Source organism: Artibeus jamaicensis, unplaced genomic scaffold (assembly GCF_021234435.1).
Source record: "Artibeus jamaicensis isolate MK-2021 breed Jamaican fruit bat unplaced genomic scaffold, CSHL_Jam_final contig_2259, whole genome shotgun sequence".
In the NCBI taxonomy this organism is placed as follows: Eukaryota; Metazoa; Chordata; class Mammalia; order Chiroptera; family Phyllostomidae; genus Artibeus; species Artibeus jamaicensis.
The window spans coordinates 8,114,176-8,141,319 of record NW_026521468.1 but is presented as its reverse complement, the minus strand read 5'-3'; the positions used below and the strand labels follow the sequence as shown (position 1 = coordinate 8,141,319).

Genomic DNA, 27,144 nt, shown 5'->3' with positions numbered 1-27,144 from the left:
AGCCGCGGTCCATCATCCAGCCCGTGGCCAAGGATGAATCAGGCACGCGCAGCCCCAAGGCCCCACAGTGGGGCCACCGACCCGGCCGGGAGCAGTCTGCCTGGCCCTGTGTGCATTTCTACCCCACATTCTTGCCAAAAATGCTCTTTAACACTCCATCTCCTCCGACTGCGGAATGGCAGCCGGTCACGCACGCACCCCAGGGACGCAGGCCTCGCTGCGCCAACACCTGGGTGCCGCAGCGGAAACACACAAAACCTCATCTGAAAGCAGGGGTCCTGCCAGGAAGGCCATGGGTGAGCATCAAACACTCCTGAAGGAGCCATAAAAGCCATTAATACTCCAGCGAAACTTACTATTTACAAAAAAGAAGAGGACGGCGCGGTGCTGGGGCGAATACCCGCTTCCCGACTCAGCGACGTGACGGGGGAGCCCGAGCCGGGCCTGCCAGGCGCACTTACACGGGTCGCTCTTTTCTTTAAAAACACAGGACCCAATGCAGAATGACGTTCCCGGGGACCGTTTCGAATGTGAATTGCAGCAAGAGCTCTGCCCCACGGCGGGCCGGTCCCCTCAGCGGGGCCCCGCTCTGCCCCACGGCCAGCCCGCAGGCCTCCTGGATGCCAGCTGCAGGCCTATCGTGCACGCTCGGGTCCGCCCACGCCTGGTCACCTCTGCAGGCCCAGTACCCGGGGCCCATGCTGGTCAGAACAAGGTCCTCGGTACACGCGGTAAGAAGGACTTCGGGCTTTTTTACTAACCAGACAACAATCCAGGACCCCCCTCCACCACTCCAGCGGTGACCCTGGGGGGCCCTGCAAAGACCAGGAAGGAGGCTGATGTGCTCCTCGAGTCCCGTGACAGGAGGCCCCTCAGCCACGCTCCCCGAGAAGCCCAGGGCCACCACATCACTCTGTGCTCCAATGTGCCCGTGGTGGACAGAAGCTTGAAAAGAAGGCACAATTGATAGAGATTCTGAAAATTCACCTCCAACATCTTCACCCAACGCCTATGGCATCAGAGGTGGTTGGGGTTTTGGGGGACACCTCAGCGAGTAAGTCCTCCCTCCGGGGAAGGGAGGGGTACATGGGAGGGGTCCTTCCAGAAATGCACGAAATAGAAAGGGCTCAGAACTCTTCCTGTCTGATGGAACCGGCAGGCCAGGCAGGGAGCAGTGACGTGGGGCCTGGGTCTGTGGAGGGAATGGCCCAGCCAGGCCGGGCGCTGGGCAGGACCACGGCCGGCTCCTGGGAGGCGGGGCTCCGAGGGTCCCTGGGTCTGGGGGACAGTGGTGATGTTTCTTCTCCGGGAAATCTGAATTGTTTCATTTGTACAACTACGCATGTGCACTAATACACGTATATTAATTCCCCCACAATTTCCACCCACACACAGCCTGTATCGCTGACAGTGATGTTCAAATTAGCTTAAATCAAAGGTCAAAGGAGCACCGACCAGGGTGGCTCAGTGGGATGGGCATCGTCCTGCAGGATAAAAGATCACCAGTGTGACCCCTGGTCAGGGCGCCGGTCCCCAGATGGGGTGTGTAAGGAGAGACAACCAATCAATGTTTCTCTCCCTCTCTTACCCCCACCCTTCCCCCCTCTCTAAAGGAGGTAAAATAAAGTAAATAAAATTCTGAAAGGACGTCAAAGGAAAATACTTCCATCCACAGCCCGACACAGGCGCAGGGAGGAGGCTGGGAGCAGCAGGACTGCCGAGGCCTCGTGTGAGGGGCAAGCCGACCAGCCTGGACCTTCTGCAAAATCCAGTGTTGGTGCTGAAATACCAAGTTCTAGAAAAGACCAGTCACTACTATCAAGACCGCCACGAGCGGGCCACGAGCAAGCGCAGTGGGCACGTGCTGGCGTGTAGCCAGCGGACAGCTGGTGAAGGGTGGCCACGGGCTGACCCTGGGGGAGGCAGGTGGGGAGGGCTCCTCGGGGCCAGGGCGGCACCGGGCCGTGGGGCCGAACCCAGAGGGTCGGGCGGCGCCGCCTGCTTCCCAACCACTCGACAGCGAGCAGGTGTGCGAGCACCTGCTGGGTGGGGGCGGGCGTGCTGGTGCCCTGGCCACCCTTTCGCCCTTCCCGTGGTGTGAAGGTCATGGGAGTGAAGCCAGGGGCGATGCCCAGAGACACAGAGCCGACCCCAGAGGCCAAGTGGGGCCCGTGCCCCTGCCTGACACTGGTCCGCAGGCGCAACCTGGTGTTTCCGACCCCGAGGGATGCGCTCAGCGCCGCACCCGCACCAGCCCCCACCGCTGGGCCAGCCTTGGCCCCGTGTGACTGGTGCGCAGCACAGTGGCACCTGGGGGGCCATCAGCAGCAACACGGGAGCACCTTCTGCTCTATCACTGCACCATGACCATGCCCTTGGGGACAGCAGCTGCACAGGAACCACCCAGGAATGCAGTTGGGTGACCAGCAGTGTCCCTGTCCCCAGGCTGAGGTATCAGGGCTGGCCCGTCCGCCCTGAACCAGCGAGTTGCCTCCCCCCCGACAGGTGACCACACCACAGAGCGGGCACACCATTTTGCAATGATCACAGACTCCACAAGTGTCAGCTGTCAAGGACGCAAAGGCCGTGGCGACTCGCACCGAGGCCCCCTGGAAGCTTCCTCTGCCCCACGTCTGGGGGTTGATGGTGGCGGTGGCTGTGGCTGTCCTGGGAGCACCACATGTTTTCATGGGTCTCCTCGCCGCAAGGTGGCTGCTCTGGGGAGGAGCCCCCGGCAGACCTGGGGACGGCTATCACAACCCAGCCTCGGAGGGCAGGCGGTCACGGCACCCGCTCTCAGTGGGAGAAGAGCCATGTCCCACAGCCCCAGGGGAGACTGAGACTGCCAGGAGAGGGGTCTGACGCCCCGGGACACCCCGTCTGAGGGCATCCCGTGCACTGCGACTGCGGCTCCTCGGTGCCTCTCCAGGGCCCCTCTGCCCAGCGCACAGGCCAGCGGGCGCCGCCAGACCCCTCTGCACTCAGGACGCCTTGTGGAGACACTGACCTGGGCAGTGCCCTGGGACTCTGCGTGACTCCATCAGCATTGGACGTGCAAGCGCCGAACGTGAAAAGCACTGGCTTGGCCAGCTCGCAGGACCACTGAGCCACCCTCCGAAAAGACTCGCGCCGTAGGCACCCGGATGTGAGTGTCACCGAGGGCCAACCAGCTGCGCGGCCCCACGGTGTTGGAGCTGCTCCACACACCAAGGAAGCAACGCTGGCCACTGGCGCTGGGCCCAGGAGGCCGCATTTGCTCCCTCCCGCACTGCAGTCCCTTGGAAAGGAGTGAAGACTCTAGCCCGATGGGTGTGGTTTGGTCGGCCGGGCAAAACCCCTGCAACGTGAAAGGCTACCAGTTCAATTCCCAGTCAGGGTGCGGGCCTGGGTCAGGGGACCATCCCGGTTTGCGGTCGTGCGGGAGGCGACTGGTCAGTGCTTCTCTGCCCTTCTCCCTCCCTTACCCTCTGTCTAGAAATAAACACATGAAACCTTTAAAACACAGTTTAGTGATCAGTCCCGGGCCCCCCACCCCATCACTTCTTCTGAACGAGCTGCCAAAGCCGCTGGGTTTTCCTCTCAGCGACGCTCTGCTTCAGCCTCTTCCTGGTCGCCCCATTCCTGGCCCCAGGACACGCGTCCTCGCCAACGCCGGGGCTCCCAGTGGGCTCCAGTCCCTTCCCTCCACTGGCCCCAACACAGAACCGCCACTAGAAAACGGCTGACGTGGCTCAGAGACGCAGCCCGGGCCCTGTAGCAGCCCGGTGGCCTGTCCCCGTCCCCACCCCCGCGTGTCCTCTGGACATGTGTCGGTGCCTGCACCGGGGGCCCCTGGCTCAGCTTCTTCGGGCCCAGTGGGGTGTCACCCCCAGCCCCCACCCCACGGCAGCCTCTGCAGGCTTCAGTCTCTGCCCCCCCCCAATTCAGCCCCAGCCTGCTCCCCAGGCTCCTGCTGCGGTTTGGGGGTGCTTGCCCACCCTGGATGCCCAGAGCACAAAACTACTTTTAACCTGGTTGCCGACCCCTCTAACGTCCACCACACACAGTGCCAAACGAGAGTGCCCGTGGGAGTGCCAGACGCCCCCAGCAGCCAGGGCGATGGCTGGATGCAGGGCCGCTCGGTGCTGAGCCACGGCTCTTACTTACCGCAGACCCAGGCTTCTGCTGCTTCTGCTGCAGGTCTCTGTCCACCTAACAAAACCTGATGTTTAAAACAAAATGGGGGCCGGTTTAAGGGTCGATTCCTTTTTAGAGCAGAAATCAGCATGAACCCCACTGCCACACTGGAGTAGACACCCCCAACTCAGTCACTGAATAGGCTTTAAAAAGCTCTGCAAAAGCTCTGCAACCCCAGCACGCTCCCCTCCCGAGCCGCCAGGGGGCTGCACTGCCTGGGAAGGCAGGAGACCCAGCACACTGCCCCCGACTGTGTTCCACAGGTGTGAGCTGGAGAACAAGGCATCACAACGTGGGGCCTTCTGACTATTCCAGTAAGATAGCTTTGAAAAAAGAAGTTGAGCCCCGGCTGGTGTGGCCCAGGGGGTTGAGCACCAGCGTGCAAACCAAAGGGTCACTGGTTTGGTACCCACTCAGGGCACACGCCTGGGTTGCAGGCCAGGTCCCCAGTAGGGGGCGCATGAGAGGCATCCACACATGGATGTTTCTCTCCCTCTCTTTCTCCCTCCCTTCCCCTCGCTCTAAAATATATAAATAAATATTTTCCCCCCAAAGCTGATACACTCTCAAAGACAGAAGTACAGGGCTGAGGGCTTCTACACCGCACCAAGGTGACAGACAGGGCAGGCGTGCGCGGGTTCGCGTGCCGGTCACGTTTTCTATCTCTCTCTCTCTCTCTCTGCCTCTCAGGCACACGCGCAGCCGCACTGGCTGGGCTCTTGCCGAAGGTTCTCGTCACCACCCGTCTCCAACTCCCGAGACACACACGCCCCAGAATAAAGGGGACGGCTGTCACCAGAACAGATGCCGCAGGGCTGTCACTCCGAGTGCTTCACGGGAAGGGAGCCCACTCACCACCTGGCCGTTCACCGCGGGACCAAGCGCAGCCCGTGTTTATTAGCGTCCGCCACGCCTGGGAAACGCAGGCAGGAGAGCGGCGTGGGGGAGGTTCCATGGAAGCGCCGGGTTCTCAGAAACAGCCCGTTCTCTGCGCTGCGTTCGGAAGCCTGTGGCCGTGCGCACAGCGGCGGTGGCCCTGCCCTGTGCTGCCGTCACTCGGCTGAGTGAGGGGCACGGCTCCACAGGTTCACGGTGCAGATACAAATTTTCCATGATTTTCAGTCAAAAGCCCAAATGTTATCACTGGCAACAAACTCACAGTTCTTTCCCTGGGAGTGACAGGCTGGAGGAGAGAAAGGGTCCAGTGAGGAAGCCCACTCCGGGCACACCCCGGACACGCCACAGTAAAGCGGTGGCCATCTTGTTGCTGGTGGCGAGTCTTGCCCGCAGTTTTTCAAACGCACAACATCTGTGAGGCACAGCGCGGTGAGGCCCGCCTGGCTGGCACGTGCACTCCTGGAGACGACCTTGAGCTCTGTGGCGGCAGGAAGAGCCGTCTGTGGCACCTTCTAGAGCAGAACGTTTGTGTCCCTGTTGGCCTGCTCTCTGGTCCTGGGCGTGTGCGGGTGTGAAGACACACACGCGTGTTCTGCCCAGAAGCTGCGCAGCCATGCAGTGCGGACACTACAGACGCTGCCTGGAGAGGATGCGAGAAACGCTACACACAGGACGCGACGCCCCGGCCCCCGCAAAGCGGGCACCTGGGGACCTCACCCAGTCCTCCCAGCGCCATCAGCTGCCCGGTCGCATTTCCCTGAATCTCACTGACGGTCTGAAATCTCTTCCCTCTCTACGGGGATGCTGGCTTTGGGGACAGCCAGAAGTCAAAGAGCGTCAAATCCGGGCAGTAGTGGTGCTGACTCCCCTGGGTGATTCGAGGTTTTGCCAAAAAACTCTGCACAAGACGTGATGTGTGAGCGGGCGTGTCATCCTGCCGAAGCTGCCGGTCACCAGCTGCCAAAGCTGCGGCTGCTGCACCAGCCCAAGTTTCCACGGAGGAAGGTTCATGCTTGACACAAAATCCGATGCAGATTCGTTGCTCTGCTCACTCAGTCACTTTCACTGTGACGGCCCCACAGTCCACATGCTCACTCAATGGCGTCTGCCGCCCCCACTGACCAGTACAGTGCCGTTGTCGTTGTTCACGCACGTGCACTCCAGTCCCCTCTCCTTGGCTGCCAGGTCACATCGATGTCACAGAAGCCGCTCTTATATTAACAATGGCCAGACTTTTCCCGGACAGGCCTCGTACGTGAGAATACCTGCAGCAGCACCGCTCGTGATATGCGAGGGCGGGAAACCCCCGGCTGCGGGATGCGGAACGAACGTGCCATGCGACCCGCCCACACGCGCACCACAAGGAGGACGACCCCCGGGAGGCATCATCCCAGGCGCCACCTGAGCGGGTGCTTCTGACGGAGGCTGGCGGGCGCCCCGCCCCCACGGTCCCGGAGCCATCGGGACTTCATCTCACTCTCGTGTGTCTGACGTGCCTCCCCGGGTGGGTGGCACGGTGGGAACTGTGTGAAGGTGACGAAAGCGCAGACAGAGTGGCACCTGAGCGGTTCGGTTTCTGCTCCACCACCAGCTCCTGGGGACCGGCCACGGAGAACCCTGGGCGCTGGGGGCGGGAGGGGCCGCGAGCATCAAAATCGCCCTGAGGAACAGGAGCAGGCGTGATGCACAGCAAAGAGCTAAGTCCCGGACGACACAGAACCGAGCTCAGGAAAATGAGACGAGCGGCCGGCCTGGAGCCAACCCCCGACAGAGCAGCTGCGGTCTCCTGAGCACAGGGCACAGACGTCCCCTTGCTGCCGGTTTCCACCCAGGAGCTCGGGCGAGGGGCCCCCACGGCCAAGGGGGCGGCGTGACGAGGTGGGCAGCGTGACGAGGCGGGCAGCCCGACAGCTGCGGCGCCTCCCCGGAAGCACAGAGGAGGGCGCCCCCATGCCAGACCCCTGCTGCTTCCTCTATTTAATTCTCTAATTGGTACTTGCTCAGAAAGGACACTTTGGAGAGGAATTCTGGCCACCTGGGTCCCCTGTGGCAGTGACCTGGCTGCCACAGCAGGGGCACCAGGGCAGGAGGACGGTACCCGGTTCCACGGACTCAGTGCAGCGAAATCCCTCACACCTCGAGTGCGGCTCCCGCCCCCAGGCGGCTCGGTCTGTGAGACAAACAGCCCTTGGGCGGCGGAGGGGGGCCCAACGTATGGCTTCCCTGCTGAACCGCACAGTCAGCTCCGTGCCAGAGACCAAGGATGGACGTCCCCCGAGCCCCCCCCCCCCCCCCGCACACCGCCTCTCGGCCTCCATCTGCTGCTGCGCAGCGCCTCTGACACTCGGCAGACGACGCGGTGATGGATGCGGGAATGCCGGCTCCCAGCCGCGACGGAGGCGAGGGATCGCAGCCAACGTCAAAGCAGTACTTAGTGCCCTGTGTTCGGCCTCGGAGGAGACTGCGCACGTGTGTGCCAAAGCTTCAAACCAGTGTCTTCATATCCACTGCGAGTTTCGAAACTCCCCTCGCTAGAGTGTTTGTTTAACAGGCATCCAAATATTTTAAAATCCAATCTAAAAATCACCGATTAAGTAAATCTCCGGGGTCCTCTTCACAATTACAGATTGCAAAACACCGCATTTCTGCCCTGGCTGAGTGGCTCAGTTGGTTAGAGCGTCATCCTGATGCACCGAGGTTGCGGGTTCGATCCCTGACAAGGGCACGACAGGAAGCAACCAGTGAGTGTGTGAATGAGTGGAACCACAGAGCGAACGATGCTCCTCTCTCTCTGTCTCTCAAATCAATAAAGTAAAAAAAATAATTAAGGTCTTATTTCTGAACCCTATGTGAATAGCTCTAAATAAAAGTTCTCCTTGAGAACACCCATCCTTAAGCCATGTGAGTGTTTAAGGCCCGTAAACCCAGGTGCCCACAATGACGGCATGCGGCGGCCGCGCAGCCCTGGCGGGCAGGGCAGCGGTGGCCGGCGACGCCGCAGCCCTCCGCACCTCGGGGCACCAGGAAGAGCAGCAGCCAGCCCCCGGAGCAGCGCGAGGCGTTAGAGACGCAGAGCCGCCCCATCTGACTGCAAGTCCCTCTCCACTGGCCCTGCCCCCGCCTGCGGTGACCACTCACATTGGGGCCCAGCCTCCTTCTCTTCTGGAAAGCACGAGAAGTTGGGGACAGGGGACAGGGGACAGGATCCAGCCGTGGCCAGCTCGTCCTCCTTCCGTACGTCATGAAGTGATATAAATATCTGTGCTTTGCTCTAAGTGTTTGAACTCGGGTTCGGCACCTTGTCAGCAAACGTCCCAGGGCGTCTGAAACCACTTAGTTTAATTAAGTCCCATGACTCACCAGCTACCAGACTTGATCTAAGGACAAGTCCCGACACAATTCCCACTTTCTCGCAGTGAAACGTTTTCCTACGTTAGACTGAGGGCGGAGATGCAAGACCGCAGGCTCTGCAGGCGGCCGGTCCTCGGAAAGGGGGAATTACGAGGAAATGGAGGGGGGAAGAGTTAAGGAAAATATAAGCCCCAGCTGGTGTGGGGCTAAATCCAAGCCTCACTGGGTTGGGTTGGAGCACCGTCCCATAACCAAAGGGTTGCGGGTTCAATTCCCAGGCCGGGCACGTATGGGAAGCAACCAACTGATGTTTCTCTGTGTCCCTTCCTCTCTGAGAGCAAAGGAAAACCGTCCGCAGGCACAAGACACTTAAAGGAGCACAGCAGAACAGCAGCCTGCCCGTCACTTCACTGGGACGGGGTGCACGCAGCAGCACTGGGAGAAGGGATCGCACTCTTTCTGGCCTTCACGGCCCCTGGGAGGGGACTTCACTGTCCCGAGGGCCCAGGGTCCCCACGCAGCCCCAGGGGGTCAGGAGACGCCACAGCGCCCGCCCCACCACAGCCCCACTCGTCTCGAAGGCAGTGACTATGAGTCACCCTGTCGAGGCTCAATGTCCTACATGTTCGCTGCACATTTCTTCAGCTCCTCTGAGTTCTGAGTTAAGAGCGCAACGAAAAATCAGCAGCCCACAGCTGCCCGAACCCATGGGTCGGCCATTTCTCTGTGGCTCCCAGTGAGACCCCAACCAAAAAAAAACAAAGCCCATTACGTGCAACTCGGACGCTAATCCGCTCCCCTTTCTGACTTAGCAGGGACACTGCGTTCAGGACAAAACAAAATCGGAGGGGGGCGACCGCCCTGCGCGGCCTCTGTCCGGCAGCCTCCTCGGCAGGGCTGGCGGCCGCAGGGACCCACAATCCTGCAGAAAGACCCTGGTGCTGGGTAACTCGGGTCTGCCCGGCGGAGCCACCGTGTCCGGTGCGGCCCAGCTCTGCTCTGTGAGGCACGTTGGGATGAGATCCACACTCAGAACCGCAGCGACTGGCACGGCGATGGCGTGTGTGAGGCTCCTTGGGTGCAAACAAGCCCCCTTCACAGCGGCCCTGCGAGGCAACGCTGCGTCTGCCTCAGACGTGGAAACTGAGGCAGGGGCCGGGCGGGTGACTGTGATGCAGGTGTAGCCACCTGGCTTCAGGCCGCGCCCCCGTGCCCCCCCTTACACAGCAACAGGAGCTGGGAGAGGAAAGGGCCCAGGAAGACCCGCAGTGCAGAACAGGCACCAGCAGCCGCTCCAGGGCCGGGGAGGACTCCTCCAGGCAGGGCCACGCCAGTGAACGTGCACTGACCCACGGGCAAAGGGGCCGGACACCCCCCCCACCGGGTCACCCGACTTCCAGGATTCCCACTGAAGACACGAGTCACAACACGGGGAAGGAACCACACGAACCGATGCAGCGGCAGGGGAGTAAAGCCGCTGCTCGAGGGGCCGCCGGACACTCACCAGGAGCGTCTGACAGCACGGAAGGACTGCAGGCCACAAGGTGAGGCTGGGCACGCAAACGGGAGACTCTGTGCAGATCACGTGGCAACGAGGTAACCACAGACAGGCGTGAAAATGACAGGAAGGAGACTCCAAAAGCCGCTCAAGTAGCTTGCAGTATTATTTCATTATTATTACCCTTTTCTTCTGTTTTTCAAATCTGCTATAAAATGGCTTTCGTACTAGCACAAAGATGTTAAAAGGTAAAACTAGTAAAACTACGAACTACGGGAGGAAGGGAATTGGTGTTCCTGGAGCAGGCACCCTGGGCCCCAGCAGGGCCCCCCCACACCAGCCGGGTGGAGGCGGCGGCCCACCCGTCTGCCAGGCGGGCGTGTCTCTGCTGGGATCACGTGTGTGCACGTGTGTGCGTGTGTGCGGCGCCTGTCAACAGCCACATCACTCCTAACCCTGTCACCCTCTGTCACGCGGGGGCATAATTTTGTGGGAGTAAGTGGAAAGCCTGAAATAAAACAACCCTGCAACACAAAACAGCAATACCATTTTTTAAAATTATGACAATTTATATGCAAGTTAACGTGCTATAAATTTCGGACTCCTATTTTATTAACCTCATTTTAGTTCAATGACTCAGTGAATTCGGCCTTCCTGTATTTTTAATTTAGCAGAAACACCACTTACTATATTTCACCGCAGTTGCTGCCCGAGCCGCAGCTCAGACACCGGGGGCGGCAGCCGCCCCTCCCGCCCTCACCCGCAGAGCGAACGGCCGCGGGGGGCTGACGAAACGAAGCCTGACACGATCTCAGCAAAAACTCAAAGAAGGCAAAAGAACGGGGTCATGCTACCACGGTAACGCTGCTCCGACAGCTGATCCCCTTACTCACCGGTGCCGCACACGGACGTGAGCAGCACGTTTCAACCCCTCCCACCCTCGCTAGCCCCCCAAAATCAACTCCATTTCTAAAATTACTCTGGTAAAAATAATACGCCGATGTGCGGGACTGGAAAGGTCGCCTCACACCTTGGGCACCACTGAAGGCTCGGAGCCGTCAATGGGCGACAGAGGAAGGGCGAATACGGGTGGGGGACGCAGGGAGGGGCGGCCGGGGCCAAGGGGCCAGGCGCCGCGCTCCCCTCTGCGTTGCAGTCCCTTCATCGCACCGAGGGGCTGTCCGGGGGTCCGAAAGTACAAGGTGGAACCCGAGGGGCAGCGAGCCCACCCGAGGGGCAGGTGACAGGGGTGAAGTCCAGAAGCCCAGGCGGCACAGACCAGGGAACCGAGAGGTGACGCTCCTGTGGAAGCCGGGCCCCCAGCGGGCCGTGCCTCCTGGGGGCGTTGTAGGGGGAGCAGGCAGACCCTCATGCCCTCGGGCACCAACCCCCAGGGCGGAGAAGGAGAGGAAGGGGCCAAAACCCGGCTGAGGACTTGCAGCCGCAGACGCCCCCGCGCATTTTAAACAGCCTTGTCCAGACGCGCTTCCCCATCGGCCCGCGTGTTTTAGACACACGTGGGGGTGCTGGTGGGGCTGAGGGGGAGAAAGGGAAGAAAACACGGGTCAACTGTAACAGCAAAACCAATAAAATATACTTCAATAAATAAGCAATAGATCAATACACACCCAGCGGAGGGTTTCAGGCTCTTCTGAGCTTCGCCATCGTCAGCACCGTCGAATCAGAGGAGCCCGTCACTCCAAAAACAAACCGCCGCGCCCACTGGCCGTCACCCTCCATCCCCCACCCAGCCTCATCAGGGCACGTTACATGGGATCACACACGTGTTCTCTTCTGCGTCCTCCACACACTTATGCACGGTGGGTCCCGGCTCTAGGTGGTTCAGGCAACCTCAACCATGAATGTGTTTAAAGTGGCCCCAGACCGGGGCCAGCTGCCTGGCAGAAACCAGCAGAAGCCGCCCTGCAGGACGGCGCCCTGACTGGGATGTGCCCGGCCCCCATGGGCAACTGCACCCCAACATCAGCAGCAAACGGGAGACCCAGAGAACGTCCAATCGGACCGTGAGACAAACAATAAAATGCTATACTTCTATGTTCAAATGAACTAAAAGGCAAATTAAAACTATCTGACCAACGTGGCTCAGTGGGTTGGGCATCGTCCTGTAAAGCGAAAGGTCACAGGCACGATCCCCAGTCAGGGCACAGGCCTGGGTCGCGGGTTCAGCCCTGGGTGGAGCAGGTCGGAAAGGCAGCCGGTCGACGCTTTTCTCTCTCCCTTTCTCCCTCCCTTTCTCTCTCTCTAAAAATAAATAAATATTTTTTTTAAAAACCTAACCACAGAGAACAGGAAAGTGACCCAATAATAAACCAAATAAACTTCTAAAGCAAAAAAACACAAATGAAACAACAGCCCGAACTCGGTGGGCTGAGAGAATGACACGGAGCCTGAGTGGGGGCTCGGTGCGGACGCGGCGGGGCCCAGCGGGGGCTCCTGCGCCAGGCCCGGGCTGCAGCGCAGAGGGCGCCGGCCCCTGGTTGGTCTGGAAACCACCCCGGGGGGGACCTGCTGCGGCGTGACTGACGGCTGACGCCCCCCTTGCAGGGACAGAGGGAGAGGGTGCTGGGGCGGGCCCTCAGGGAGCGGAAGGAGGTCAGGCCGGACTCCGTGTCCCTTTCGGGACGAGGACCGAGCAGAGACACTTTCAGACGGCACACGGACTCTGGCACCTGCAGAGCCTCCTGAGGAGAGACACTGACCCCCCAGGCACCGTGCGCGGCCCCCACGGGGAGTCTGAGCTCCACAGACGGACGCGTGGCATCCTGCACACAGGCGTGAATCCACAAGAGGGCGGACCGCTGAGACGAGAGCCCTGTGCGCGGGTGGTGCTGAAGACGGAGACGAAACTCACAGCGACACTAACACACAAGAGCAGAGGGGCTGCGGTCTGCAGGCGTCTGGGGCCGTCCAGGGGAAAGGGGGGGCGGGGGCCACCTCCGCCCTGAGTTCCGCTCCACGTCCCTCCTGTGGCTGCCGGAAGTCTCTGCGACGGCGGGAAACTGCGCGTTGTGTTAGAAACACAGAAGGAACAAAAACGCACTAAATAGTAAATACTTTCAATCCGTGAAAAGACACGAGAAAAGAAAAAGCACAGGCACAGAAAACACAAAGATGGCAGATTTAAGCCCAAATAAATGTAAACAGACTAAGTGCTCCAATTAAAAGACAAGGACCGTCGACTAGACTTTTTACTCCATCACAAGGTGTTTGTGAGAGACGCGGGACAAGCTCATGGCCACGGAAAGGCCTGCTAAGGGGCCAAAGGGCAGAATGCACACCTAGCGGGAAGGAAACCGGTGTCCCCCTTCCAGGGAGGCACAGAGGGCTCTGCAGCTCCCTCGGGAGGAAAGGGCAGGTCTTCAGAGCCAGCAGACAGCCCACCAGGGAGAGGCAGGCTCACAGGTTCGAGGCGCCATCCCCAGCCCCGAAACACCAGCCCTGCACGAGAGCACACCGAGTGCACAATGTCATAGCTGCGCCGAGCATCCCAAGAAGAAGTCCGGGAGTCGGTGCCGGTGCGGACACTCTCTAGAGCTGAGGACGCCACCAAGGGACGCACCTGGCGGATGCACCTGCAGCTGCGGGGGCATCGGCCGTACCAGCACACAGTGTGGGAGCCAGGCACAACCACACATGGCGGGCGCGACCTCTTTCAAAGGGCTGAGCTCCGAGTACATAAACACACACACACACACACACACACACACACAATCCATCCACTGAGCCACACCAGTCAGGACCAGCTGATGCATCTTGATGTTGCTCTTACACATGGATGTCCCTCTCTTCCTCCCTCCCTTCCCCTCTCGCTAAAAAGTAAATAAATAAAACCTTAAAAAAAAAAGCAGTTAAGCCAGAAATCGAGAACCAATCCTAGGCCATTCCCTCTGTGCTTAAACAATTACAAAGATTGTTGTTGAATTATTTGTAAATTAATCAAGTCAAAATGAAATTGAGAAAACTTGAACTGAATAACAAAAATATTATAGTATATCAAAACTTGTGAATTGCAGCTCAGCACTTAATTACATAATTTACAGTTTAAATAGGTAAAAATTATGCCTCTATTAGAAAAGACAAATCACTGGAAATTAATAAGCTAACGAATCATTTCAAGGATTTCCTCCCCACAACCAGGGGAAAATTCCGACCAGTGTGTGTGACTCGGTGGGCTGGGCGGCATCCTGCAAAGCGAAGGGTCACCAGTTCAATTCCTGGTCAGGGTACAGGCCTGGGTCACGGGCTCAGCCCCTGGTCAGGGCGCAGGCAAGAGGCAAGTGGTGGGTGTGCCTCTCACATCAGGGTTTCTCTCCCTCCCTTTCCCATCTCTAAAAATAAACAAAACCTTTAAAAGAATGGCGGGAAAGGCAATAAAATAAATCCAAGGAAAGTAGAAAAAAGCAAATAATAAGACTTTAAAGTAAATTAATGAACTATTGACAAAACATACTACAGAGTATTGAAAAAGCCAAGAACCGCTTATTGGAAAGGTGAGTAAAACGGACAATCCTCTTGTAAGAACTGACACCGCAGTGGGTAAAAAGGAATAAAAAGGGGACAACACACAAGTCTGCAGGCTTTTAACAGACCACAGGAGGATGTCGTGAACAACTTGGGCCCACAAATTCGAACCCTAGGTAAGTGGAGAGCGGCCTCTAAACCTGTAACTGAGCCAAAACTGACTTTTGAAAAGGGACATGTTAAAGGCCAGGTCCTACCTACCAGGCACTCCTGGATCTTCCCACGCGGACACGTGGTGGGTCACTCTCTGGAGCCCTGAGTGACCCGGGCGCCTGACGCACCCCCAGGGCCACGGGGCAGGGAGGCCGCGGGGCCACCTTGGAGGCTCTGGGCCCGGCACAGGCACAGGAAGGCTCGGAGCAGCGCCCTGCGGGCTGCCACGCCCTTCCACCCTGGGGACGGGTGGCACCGGTGATCCCAGTGCTCAACAGGTGAGAAACCCGCCTGCTTCCTGCCCGTGGTGGGGCGGGGGCTCCCAATGAGACAGGGGTGCTGCTGGGGACGCTGCTGTGAATGCCACAGGAAGCAACACACAAAACTAAGCTTCCTACAAACCAGCAAAACATAAATGAGAATCAGACCTTTAAATGGCATGATTCAGGAAAACACTGATATTACTGAGCTCATGAGAGATGTCCCACAAAGCGTGGGGACGTGCCCTCCGTGAAAGCGCACCGCTTCACTCCGGGAGGTTAGCGAACTCACCTTCCCAAACAAATGAGGCCCGGATCGGGAGGGTGTCCAACACCCCAGGTAGGGTGCAGGCGCCATCAGACACCCACCAGTCTTCTTTCTCCACACCTGACGACACAATCCTTAAGCTGACAGGAAGACCAACATGTCAGGGGCGAAGAAGCCCCTGGAGAACAAGTGGAGGGCGCTCTGGTGGGTTTATTGTCGGGATGGGAGGAGTAGGACCAAATGGAGGCTGGACTACAACCCGGAAAAGACGGCTGACGTCAAACCAGAGCGCCGAAAGGGCGGGCTTTGCCAAAGCGGATATCCGCATAGCAGCCTGAGCCCGACGAGAACCACCAACGATATATTGCCACTTTGTTCACAGGGGACCAATCCCCAGCTCCCACGAAGATGGCCAATGAAAATAAACCCCCGCCACATTCCCTGCTTGGGTGCGACCTCTCGGCCCCGCTCTGTGGACCGGAGAACCTCGCCCAGGCGCGCAAACCCCAGTAAAGCTCTGTACTGCCTGACATTGTGGCTGGTTGGCATTTCTTCCTCAGCGGAGCTTAAGAAAACCTTTCACTTATCACGAAGCCCAGTCCCAGAGATGGGAAAGAGCAGGAGGCCCAGACAGATGGACACCAACAGGGACGTGGGTGCCACAGCTGAGGGACAGGACGAGCCTCCCGGCAAACGCACCAAGATGACCGCGCTCCCACATGGGGAGAAGGCGAGTGGGCCCCTGCCTGGCACACACGGCGGAGACGGACCAGTGCCAGGGGAGTCCCTGCACACCTTCAGGGCGGGGCGGGACTTGGACCCGGACGGTGGGAGGCCAGAGACCCCACAAAGCCAGGGAGGAGGCGAGCCTCAGCGTGGGGAGGTACTCACAGCACACACCCGGAATGTATAGAAGCCCCTAAAATCAGTAAGAAAAAGACAATTCAACAGAAAAAAATGGGCAAGAGACCTGAACAGGCTTCTTACTGTTTCAAGAGAGAGTAGACACAGCCTGCCCCTGGCCCGCACGCCAGCCCCTGTGCACCGGCAGGTACAAGAATGCCCGGGCCCACTCCCCACCCCCTCGGCCGAGGGTGGAGGGTCTGCAGGCAGGACAATGGTGAGACACCACACAGAAGGGCGGACGACTCTCTGCACACGTGTCCCGCCCTGCGGCGCCCTGCACCGGGCTGAGGGAGAAGCCTCACAGCATAGACACGGGGCACCACTGGTCTCAATTGCAAAGGGGCAAAGCCCGGGGAGGGAAACTCAGAAAAGTGAAGAAGTGAGTGGCACCCCAAAAGTCAACAAGGCTCCCCCGCTGGGAGGGAGGGACAGAGGGAGTCACCGAGACGGGAGCAGGCGTAGCCAGCGTGTCTGGGACGTCAGGCTGTTTCTGGACCCCAGAAGGGATACACAGGTGTTCCTTTTATAAATACTGATTAAACCAAACACATGTTCTAAGCATTTTCAGCCCATAAATTTTTAAGAAAATTAAATCAAATTAAGACTAGAAGGAACCTTCTTAAATAAAATATCAAAAAGAAAAGAGCGATTAGACAATTCCTGGCTGGGCTCTGAGGATTACTAGCACCAAAAGAGGATTTGTGTATAATTAACTAAAATCCCTGCGGCAGTGAGTCCATCGGGGCTCCGAGTCTGCCTCTGCCCATTTAGATCTGCGACACCAAAACAGACAGGCTTTGGGCTGAAGTCCTCCTACAGGGTTATGGGTTATTTCCCTCCCACCCCGCACCCTGCCTGGCTCTGCAAACCCCGAAGGGAACGCCAGTGTTTCCCTCAGAACGGAGGCGCTGACCCCGACCTGTTGGTGACTGTCTGGGGACCACGCCAGCCCCGGTCCGCTGAACCCCAGTCTGCGGTGCTCCCCAACACGCGGGCGTCACCTTCCGTGTGCACCCCACGTTTCAGGGCAGAGGGGAACCCCACTTGGGAAGCTCGAGGCTCGGGGAAGGAACAGCCCCACACGTGCCACTCACCAACCTCGGAGGGTCAGCCTCAGCCGCTCCGACCAAGCCAACGCGCGGCGGCCTGGCCACGCGGCGTGAGCGTCTGCAACACCCCCGTCCTTCCGTCCTTCCGTCCTTCTGCCTCGAGTGTGGCCCCTCCTCTCTGGGACAGGCAGTCACCTAGTACACGGGGAGCCCCCACCACAGGCAGCTGGGAGCCTCAGCCAAGTGGCGTCAAACACCACGTACTGCCAGGACGCGACCCCAGAGCAAGGAGGTGGCTAGGTGGGCTGGCTGGAGGGCCCCGCGCTTTCTGTGAGGAGACGAGGGGCCGGGCAGAGCGACACAGGGTCAATGAGCCCAGGAGACAGAGCTCAGAGTCCTGGAGGCCGGGCAGCTTGAAGTGCTACCACTTCAAGATTCTCCAAGTCTCTATAACCAGTGACTTAAAACCAGTGACTAAGGGAAACTTCCTGCAGGCAGAGGCCGCAGGGAGGACAGGTGAGAGCAGGTGAGAAGCAGGTGGAGGCAGAGCTCCGCTGGCCTCTCTGTGCAGCCTCGGGCGACTCAACAGGAGATGCCTGTGGGAGTGTTGTGAGATTGAATCCAGCGATCCCAGGAAAAAGAGAGCCCAGTGGGGCTCCGCCCACCCTGCCTCGGGGGCGCCCCAGGCTGGCCTGCCCTCACCCAGAGGCCTCCCCTCCCCCGCCTTCCTGCAGCCTTCCTCTGCCAGCCCTGCCCCTGTGGAACCTACGTTGGCTGCCACCCGCCCTCCCCGGTAAACCGGCCGGGCCCTGGGCGCAGGGCCTGGCACACGAACACTCAGCGGACGTTAGCTGAGCCCCACAGACCTTTCCCTCCCCACACCCGACCACTCAGCCTGCCGGGGGCTCCCCTTGCACCTAGCACTGGGCTGCCCTAGGCGCCCCCACCCCACCGAAAGTCCACAGCCTCACCCCCAAGTGCTGACAGGGCACTGCTGAGCCAGGCTCTCCCTCACCGAGGACATGGGCGTTTTCCTCCGAGAGACAGAAGTGCCTCAAGGGCCTGTCTTGTGCACCCTCGTGCAAACACCCAGCCCAGCACCAGGTGTGTCAATGGGACCAAACGCTGCTTGGAGCCTGCACCCTGGGGGACAACGAGGGGCGCGGGCTCTCGTCCTCAGAGGGCCAGGCAGGGCCTGTGCGTCACGCTGTCCGGACGTTGCACCCAGCTGTCCAGCTCCCGGCCAGGCACCTACCGGGCTGGCAGCTTCCAGATGCCCAATCAGACTCACGAAGTGAAAAGCTCTACCAGCCCCAGCTCCACCAGAGCAGGCCCGGCAGGTCCAACGCGAAAAGCAGAAGGCCGGAGGCGAACCACCTGCAGGCACATGGCCCTGTCCACACCGCAGCTCCCGGACCCCCGGAGCCGATCTGGCCCATCTCCGGGCTCTTCCTTCCACGGCCGCAGTCCACGGCGGGACACTGCGCACTTCTCACAGTAGGCCCAAAGAATCCGTGGCCGCTCCTCCGCGGCTGCAGAAGCCCGTGGGCCAACGCCAATGGCAGCCGTCACTTCTCAGGTGCAGAGAGACGCCCCAGAGGTTGCCCGCCCGGCGCGGTTCACGCGCTCCCCCTGCACACCAGCCCCAGCTGGAGCCCGGCTGTGGGTTCTCCGCTTCCAAACCTGCGGGGGCCTCCCCGATCGCACAGGCCCTCCGGGAACACAAGCCCAGGCGAGGGGAGGAGTGTCACATGCCTCCCAAGTCTGTCGCCCGACTTCTGCTCGGGTCACTGTTGATATTTTTGGCCGACTACCTGATGTCCTCGAGTCCTTCTGCCCAGTGCAGGGTTGACACCCACTGAACTATACAGCGAATCTCCAACATTTGCTGAGGGGACACTTGAGCTCTGAGAGGTGACCGAAGACGCCACAGAGCTTTGTCATGAGTCACATCGGTCAGCACCCTCCAGACGAGGTCACAGCAAAATACAGTACCGTTTTTATTAATTTATGTAAAGTTACAGCCTCATTACATAGTCAAATAAAGGCTGCTGTGAAAAATCACTGTTTCTTTGAAAGGCCACCAGACGAGTGGCAGTGCGCTGCGGGCCCCTCCACGGTGGCCTTCGCGGGGCACCGCGGGCCCTCCCTGGCGGCGGCCGCCCACTGTGCTCTGCTGACTTGGTCGAGGAGGACGAGGAACGTCCAGCCTCCCAGAGGTCCGTGGTGGGGAAAGGCAGGCGAACTACAGAACTGAAGTAACTGAGAGCATTCTCCCTTGATACCCCCCCAGGACTCGGTAAATGCCGGATGGTTGCAGGCTGGCTGAGGTCTGCCGGAACAGGACGTAAAACATAAAACCTGTCAGAAACCACAGCAGGGAACCTTTCCTGCCCGCCAGGTAAAATGGCGGGGTCTAACTGACTGCGGACGGGTCTGCACCCGTGGATGAGTGTGTGGCACCGTGGCTCGGCCGCCTGGACACATGCGCTTACTGTTCCAATGTGGACACGAATCCCGGTCACCCACCTGGCCACGACCGACCCATCAGAAAGCCCAGAAGCCCTGCGAAGCCGGGACGCCCACACTGGCAGACACAGGTCCCCAAAGTGCTGCACTCTCAGTGGGAAGCTCAGAGCGCACCCCTGGCAGGGGGTGTGCTCAGGGGACGCAGTGACTCACTGCACTCATTTTCTAGGAAATGTCTGCAGAGCACCAAGCTCAAGGGACCAGAGCTGGCCTGGAAGCCTCTTCCGGTCCAGTTCCGACCCAACGCTCCCGGCAGAGGGTCATCACACAAAGCCGGGGTGCCCAGAACCAGAAAAGCGTGTACCCGAGAGCCAGGGTTTAATGACACTGGTGACTTCTGCCCCGTCAGGACACTCTCAGGCGAAGCCTGGAAAGTCTCTGTGGTGAGTGCAAGGCGGTGGCCAGGCCACAGTGCCTGCAGCAGTTGTTCCAGCAGTTGCCACCTGGTCAACCCAGGTGGCAGCGGGACAGAAGGCCAATGACATCTCTGTGACTGTGGAAATGGTGCTGACCTCGTGGCCCCCTGAGGCCACTGTGAGGACAGCAGCACCTCGGGCAGTACCGTCTCTGTCGGCTGCACACCCACCACCACTCAGTGGCCCGCCCGGCACATTTCGTTTGGCTCCCTGGCCTCATAATATGGATCTAACACTGCAATCGGTCGGTCGATCGGTCGGTGGGTTTTCAATCTAGGCTTGCTTTCTCAAGTTCTGCCTCCTCTGGTTGCTGGCCACGTAACTTCTGCGACTTTAGACGAGCTATTTGACTGAAGCAGCAGTTTCCTAATCAGGTGCATAGAGGTGAGGGTCCCGGACTAACTCACGGTGACCTGCTTGTAAGAGACACGACCTCCACGGGAGCCCTTTGGACACTGTTAATCTTTTCATCTGCACAGTTTCAACGAATCCCCACAACAGGCCAAGTTCTGTTCTGTGTGTTGTGCCAGCAAAGACAAGGTCCTTGCTTTATGATAAAAAGCTCAGCTCTGGGGGCGGGAACATGAAGAAAGACAGCAGAGACTTGGAGACTGATCACGAGTGACCGGGAGCTACTTCCAATGTGGTGACAGGGAAGACATCTGAGAAGGTGACCTAGCAGGCAAGTGCCAAGAACAAGGAGGAGCCAGGTGTGCGAGGGTCAGAGGACAGAAGGAAGCAGAAGGGCAGGTGGGGCCAGACCACGGAGCTTTTCCAACCAGGGCGAGGAATCTGGATGCTACTCCAGACCCTCGGGAGGCTGGGGAGGGCAAGGGAGGCGGGGCAGGAAGGAAGTCATGGAGTCTGAGTCACACTCTTCAAACCCTCCGGCCACTTGGTGCATCATTCTACAGCTCCTCCTCCTCCTCCCCCTCCCGGGCAGCGGGAGTGAGTCGGCCAATGGCTTCCTGCCCAGCAACAGCCCCCGAGCCTCCCCATTCCAGCCCACAGATGCTGAGGCCAAAGAGCCACCTGAGACCAGCTGTCCCCGTCTGCCCGCTTTCTGGTGGGAAAGTGAACTATGGTAACGATAAAGCAGCGCAGCAAACCACAAACGGGGGACATCTGTACATGTCGGCTTTAGCCCAAGGTCTGTGCATCATTCATCCTGATCTACAGTAGTTCGAGTATGTCTAGTTGTTCGAAAAGTACAAGGTACAGAGGCTGTTGATGCATGTACACAAATTAACCAAACCAAGTTGATAATAACAGTGTTAAACCGACAGCAACTTAGTAACTAAGTGCAGTAACAGTGGCACTTGAAAACCATGACTGACTACAAACAAAGACTCAGGGGACGCCAACGGGGAGCGGACACGCCGGCGGCTCTGTAAGAGCTGAAAGCCAAATGGCAGGAATCTTTTTAGAGTTCTTGGTCAACTTCAGCAAAGACGTCAATTTTAGGAATCCTTAATCCTTGCTAGGCCACTAAATAGGGCACCAGTAAGTGATGGGGGACTCAAATGTTGGGAAATTTTTAGTTTCAGGTAATAGCTAATAAGCTTAGCAATCAATGCAGTAAAAATTCCAGGAACTGAAGGTGGGACCCACCCTGAACCCGGGAGACCCCAAGCAGTTCCACCTTTGTGCCTCAGGAGGGCTGCAAGCAACTGGAATGGAATCTGAGCCACATGCTCCAGGGTGAGCCGCCCACACCCAGGGCACAGATAGAGACCACCACCCAGGGCACAGATGAAAGATCCTGCAGCTTTTATCTGATTAACTTCTCCCCTGAATTCTAATCTCCTTACCTACACTTCTCTACTCCTTATAAGAAGGGCTGGCTTAGGACCGTCTATTAGGGCACAAACTTGCCCATCTTCTCAGATGGCCAGCCATCTGAATACAGCACCATTAGAGATTCAATCCCTGTCTCTCTTACTGGTAGGTGACAGGCAGCACGAACGCCGGCTTTTCCGGTTCCTTAAGTAACCACCGACACAGACACGAAACAAAATTGGGTGGAGCTGCACAATGATGGCAGGAGGGCCCGGAGACCGGCTCTGCCTTCAGGGCGGTCAACAGCCCGCTGGAACTGGTTGGCGACTGTCACCGGCTCTCACCTCACGGCACATGAATTAGTGGCTAAAACTCCGCAGCACACCAATAAATATATTTTCTGCCGATCTGACAAAAAATAGGTATAATTTTGAATCATTCACACCAGATGGCTACTGCTGTGTTGGCTGTTGTGATTTTTTTTATTTGGTGGTCTATGGGAAAAGAGGTCAGTGGCCCTGAATAAATAGTCGGGTATTTATTACATGTTTTAAAAATTCCCGCACACACCAGTTGGCAGTCGCTGTCGCAGGTCCTGGCACACAATAACGAGGCCCTCCTTGCTGCGTCCCCACGAGGCTGCGCCGTCTGGCTGCGCACACAACCCACGTGCCCACGTGGGCGAGGTCCCCAGCAGCAGGGGGCTGCCTGGAGGCACCAGAGCAGAGGTTGCCCACAGGCCAGAACCAGCTTCATGTTTTGTAATATCTGACCTAGTGCCAATATTTCAAAATCACAAGACTTTATATTAAAAAGTAATTTTTTAGAAATGTTTTCTGGCTTTTCAAAGAACAGAAAGGAGATGGGGCTGAGCCCCGCTGCCCTGGTACCCACGGCAACGCCTCCAGAGGCCACTGTTTCATCCTTCGGACACTCACACGGGGGTCAGAGGTCACCAGCCACTGACCTCTGGACCTCTACCACTATTCTTGTATCTGGCCCGTTTCGCTCATTTATGCTGTTTTCTACATCAGGCCCCTGGTGAACGTGAGTTGGACACCCCTGTCACACTGCACCTGAACAGCACTTGCATTTGCGACCTTTGGCCTACTGGGTGTGCCGAAAATACACCCTCAGGATCCAACCAGGGGAGCGAGGCCGCAAGGGCTGTTCAGATGCCAAGTGTTCCCCAACTGCTGGCTGCTGGTTTTCTCTTCCGTTAACAATTGCAAACGTCAGATACAGCGAAGTTCTCCCCCAGCTCTTTTCTAAGTAGCCGTCTCAGTAATACGCAGATTCACAGGACTTTCCTTTCTCCTGACAACCTCTGAAGAACTTATCATGGGTTATGTTGATCACTGACAAATTAGTGTTTTAATGAAAAGGGAAAAAATATCTAACTTCATTAATCACTTGTGAACAGTTTGTGCATGTACTCAGCGTAGGAGAGAAAACCACACTCCAAAGGAGAAAAAAAAATGCCCTTCAAGTAGGATGAAAAAAAATGATTAGACAATAACTTTTAAAATAAATGTGTTTTCACATGCGCAGAGCAACCACAAAAGCCTTGAACTAAGTGACCGGCACTAAAGATGTCCACAAGACACACTTTGTACGGTCCCTCCCAAAGACCACCTCTTTTACTCCTTTAAATACTTTTGGATGAAACGAATGTTCCTAACCCTTTGAAAGTAAGCCAAAACAGTACCTGCAGCACTGGTTACTAGTGATTGACTGACTAGAATTACCATAAGGATAATCTTACATACGCTTAACATCGTATACCAAATACAATAATCTGATATAAACATACATTTTCATAAGCCTAGAGCAATCACACTGAATTGTAACACCAACTCCCCCTTTTATACCACTAAAATGTTCATATGAATAAAGAACATCTTGAAGGAGAAAATAAGTCACAAAGACAAATGATAAGTGCACATAATGAGACAGTCCCACCCACTGGCTTTGGAGACCAGGAAACAGACAGTGGCTGATGAAGGACAGAGTGAGCGAAACTGGCTGTTTTCTTCCCTACTGCCTGCTTGTGCGCCACCGTCCACACTCCAGCACCAGGGGAATCGTCCTGAAACCTGGACCCCAGTCCCAATCCATCATTCTTACTCTAACTCCACCACTGGGGAAATTCTGTCTCCAAGTTACAGCACAGGGCCCCACATAGGAGGAAAGTCTGGTTCCAAGGCAAACTGTTCAGAAGGCTGTGATGAAGTTCATTGTAACTTTAAAATAACTTTGTGTTACCTTGTTACTAGCCGAACAATCGCCAGTAACCTTGTTTCCTAGCACACCATACTACACTTCTGCATTCACCTAGCTCGGACGAAAGAAGTGAACTAACCACAACAGACCAACCATGTGGGTACACGTATTACATCACAAGTTGTTTTTCCACTCAGTGTTACCAGCACTAAGTAAACCACAGTGTGTAAATACTTGCAACGCTGTAATTGCGAAACTGCTTAACTTTTATTGTCTTAAGCAAACTTAGTTTGAATTAACACTACCCAGCGCATAACTACAACCCAGAACAGCCTTCACGCTGTCAACCAACAACCGGAGCCTGAAATGATTTGTGCTTTTTAGTTAACTTGTAACTGTGGCTGGGGGGCGAAAATCGCCGCTTTCCCAAGGACAATCTTTTGGCTCTGAACTTTTTCTCCGCTGAAAGAACCACCAAGGTCCGGGGGGCGCAGCCGGAGTCCACTTACCCGATCCTTCATCCTCCAGCTCTGAGCTAAGGATTTGGAGCCTTCAATTTTCTCACAGTGCCTCTTTTTCATAAAAGCCAAAGGCAGGTTCCAGTCGGTAAGGTCGGCCTCATCTTCCTCCCCGAGCCCCAGGAGAGGCGACTGCAGCATCTCGGACTCCATCAGGAGGGGTGGGGGAGGGGGAGTCCTCGGCAGCAAGCGCTCGAGAACCTCCAGCCTTAAAGGCTAGTGTGTACCAGAACTGGGGAAATCACAGAAAAGAGGTGGAGTAGAAACAGAAAAAGGTAGCGTGCGCGGAGCCCCTCACCAGGCAAAAAGTCTGCTGAGATCCTTCTAACTCCGAGCGGGACGTCGGAGTTGGGGGGGGGAGCCGGTGGGAAACTGGGCAGCTCCGGGAGCGCCGCACAGACACAGACGCACACGCCCCCGGGAACCCGGCCGCTGGCTGCTCTAGAAGCGGTCCGCGCCCGAAGGGGCCGCAGGCCGAGCTGTCAAAGGCGTGCGACACTTGAGGCCTCACGATGACCCCGTTCTCGGCCTCCAAGCACAGCCCGGCAGGCGGCCCGCTCAAGCCGTCGGTTCGCGCCTGGGCGGAGGTCTCCGGCCAAAGGGAAGAGGTCCAGAGCACCTCGGGCCTCCTCCGGCCACGCTCAGCCCTGCGGGTCCCGCACTCGCCGCAGCTGCTGCAACCAGAGCCAGGACCGGCCCATCGTGCTCGCCCGCACAGGCTGCTCAGCCCCGAGTCCGTGCGACCGGGCCGGTCCTGGCCCTCGGCCCCGTGGCTCTCTCCTGCCTGAGAATAAGTCCTGAAAACGGACGACACGGAGCCGCGCAGACGGCGGATAACGTGAGCTTATGGGGTTTGCGGAGTTTTGTCCTCTGGTTTGAAGCTACAGTGAAACTCCTCTCATCAGCACATCAAGGAGGACGCCATATTTGCGAGACCCATCATGCACCGCGACCTACGGCGTGGCGAACAGGCCAAACGACGACTGAATTCTGGCCCCGCTTCCCCGAGGCGCGGAGCGCGGTCCAGGCCCCATCCCGTTACCATGGTTACCACAGTTCTGCTTTCCAGAGTTTATCGCCCTTCTGTCGCTGTATGATAGCAAAGTCAATCCTGCAAATGAAACTACGTAAATTAACTTTGAAAAAAGCTTTTTACTATTACACATGGACCTACGTGCTTCTGAAATTAAAGGGATCGACCCCTTTGTTGTTTTTCCCAGATGGTGGAAAGGCAGCAGCAGCGAAAGCTTCGGGAAGGGCCATTGATGGTATTACCAAAGAAGAGAGGGGTCTTTGTTGGATTTTGTCTGCGTGCCTGTTTTGTTTGTGTGCGTACAGTATGTTTTACAGTATCCATTAGATCTTCTTTCTTTCTTTTTTTATTTTGAGAAAACCAGTCCAACGATGACCGCTTTTGTTCAGCCATCTCCTCCCAGAGCGGTTTGTGGTTATTCCCACTCGGACCCTGCGCCGAGCGCCGGGCGGCGGCGTCCCAGCGCGCAAGCGCGCCCCCCGCGATCTTCGCCCGTCTGCTGGGATTCCGCGGCGCCACGTGTTTTCGGCCCGCGTGGAGCTGTCGGCCCGGAGGGAAGGGCGAACCCGCGGCCTGCGGAAGCCCGCAGACGAAGGGCTGGGCGCAGGTGCGCGCGCCCGCCTCCGCGCAGTCGCCCGGGCGGCAGACCCGGCAGGCCCGCCCGGCCCGAGTCTCAAGTCTGGAGTCTGGGCTGGGTCACATTCCATCTCCCGGCCGCGGTCGGGGCCCCTTAACCAGCTCCGTCTTAGTTTACTTAATTATGAAACCGGGGTGGTAACACCCGCCCTGGAGGACAAATTGAAGCTGTGCAGGTGCCCCGTGTGTGGCGGGTGCCCCAAACACTGTTAGCAATGGGTAGCCAGGTTGCAGTCTATCAACCCTGCGTGTGTTATTAACCCACAGCCGGCGGGGGGGGGGGGGGGGGCGGCGAGCTCTGGACGACTCTCCGTTTCCCAGTGTGGTTTCCCAGGGCTTTGACGCGTCCCCTATCAAAACTGTGGTGGCCCCTATCAAAAAACTGTGGTGGCCCCTATCAAAATCTCCACCGTGTCTGTGCGCCCTTCAACACCCGAGTGAATGGCCCCACCTCAGATGCGTCTCACCTCACAGGAGCAAGCATTTGATTGAAGTTCTGGAATTAAATCATTATGATTCCAGACATTCATTCCACTAGGCCAGTTCTACAGACTAAGCCTTCCCGTTGAAACCCAGGACAAGTCCCTGACTTACAGATGGAGGCTAAAATTTCCTTTTCCCTAGTCTGCATGTCGGCAAAATTCACCACGGTCAGCAGCAGAGGCTCTGGGACTGGGGGGTCCTGAGAAGACCCCGTTCTCACCTGAAGGCAGCGTCACTGTGTCCCCAGCAGCGCACCACGGTGAAGGCCTGGGTCCCCGAGCTGCAGGTGACTGTCCAGGCACGCGGGCCGAAAGTCACACTGAAAAGCAGCCCCACTGACCAGCTCATTCCTAACTCCCTGTGAGACCCCCACTTCGTGTACGTGAGACTCCGTCCCCTCGCCTGTGGGGGCCTCGCCTGTCTGACT

At 57.8% G+C, this 27,144-nt stretch overlaps 1 protein-coding gene across 2 annotated transcripts in view; it reads right to left on the bottom strand.

The window, feature by feature from the left end:
* Positions 1–25,594, bottom strand: part of RPTOR (regulatory associated protein of MTOR complex 1) — a 136,580-nt gene extending 110,986 nt beyond the window's left edge. Inside the window, exon 1 of one of the 2 annotated variants that reach the window (XM_053659819.1) lies at positions 24,557–25,594. In XM_053659819.1, coding sequence (XP_053515794.1) covers positions 24,557–24,718 — 162 coding nt within the window. In that variant the 5' untranslated portion in view covers positions 24,719–25,594. The remainder of the gene's footprint in view (positions 1–24,556) is intronic. The other variant, XM_037157754.2, reaches the window with a different exon arrangement.
* Positions 25,595–27,144: the final 1,550 nt, after the last annotated feature.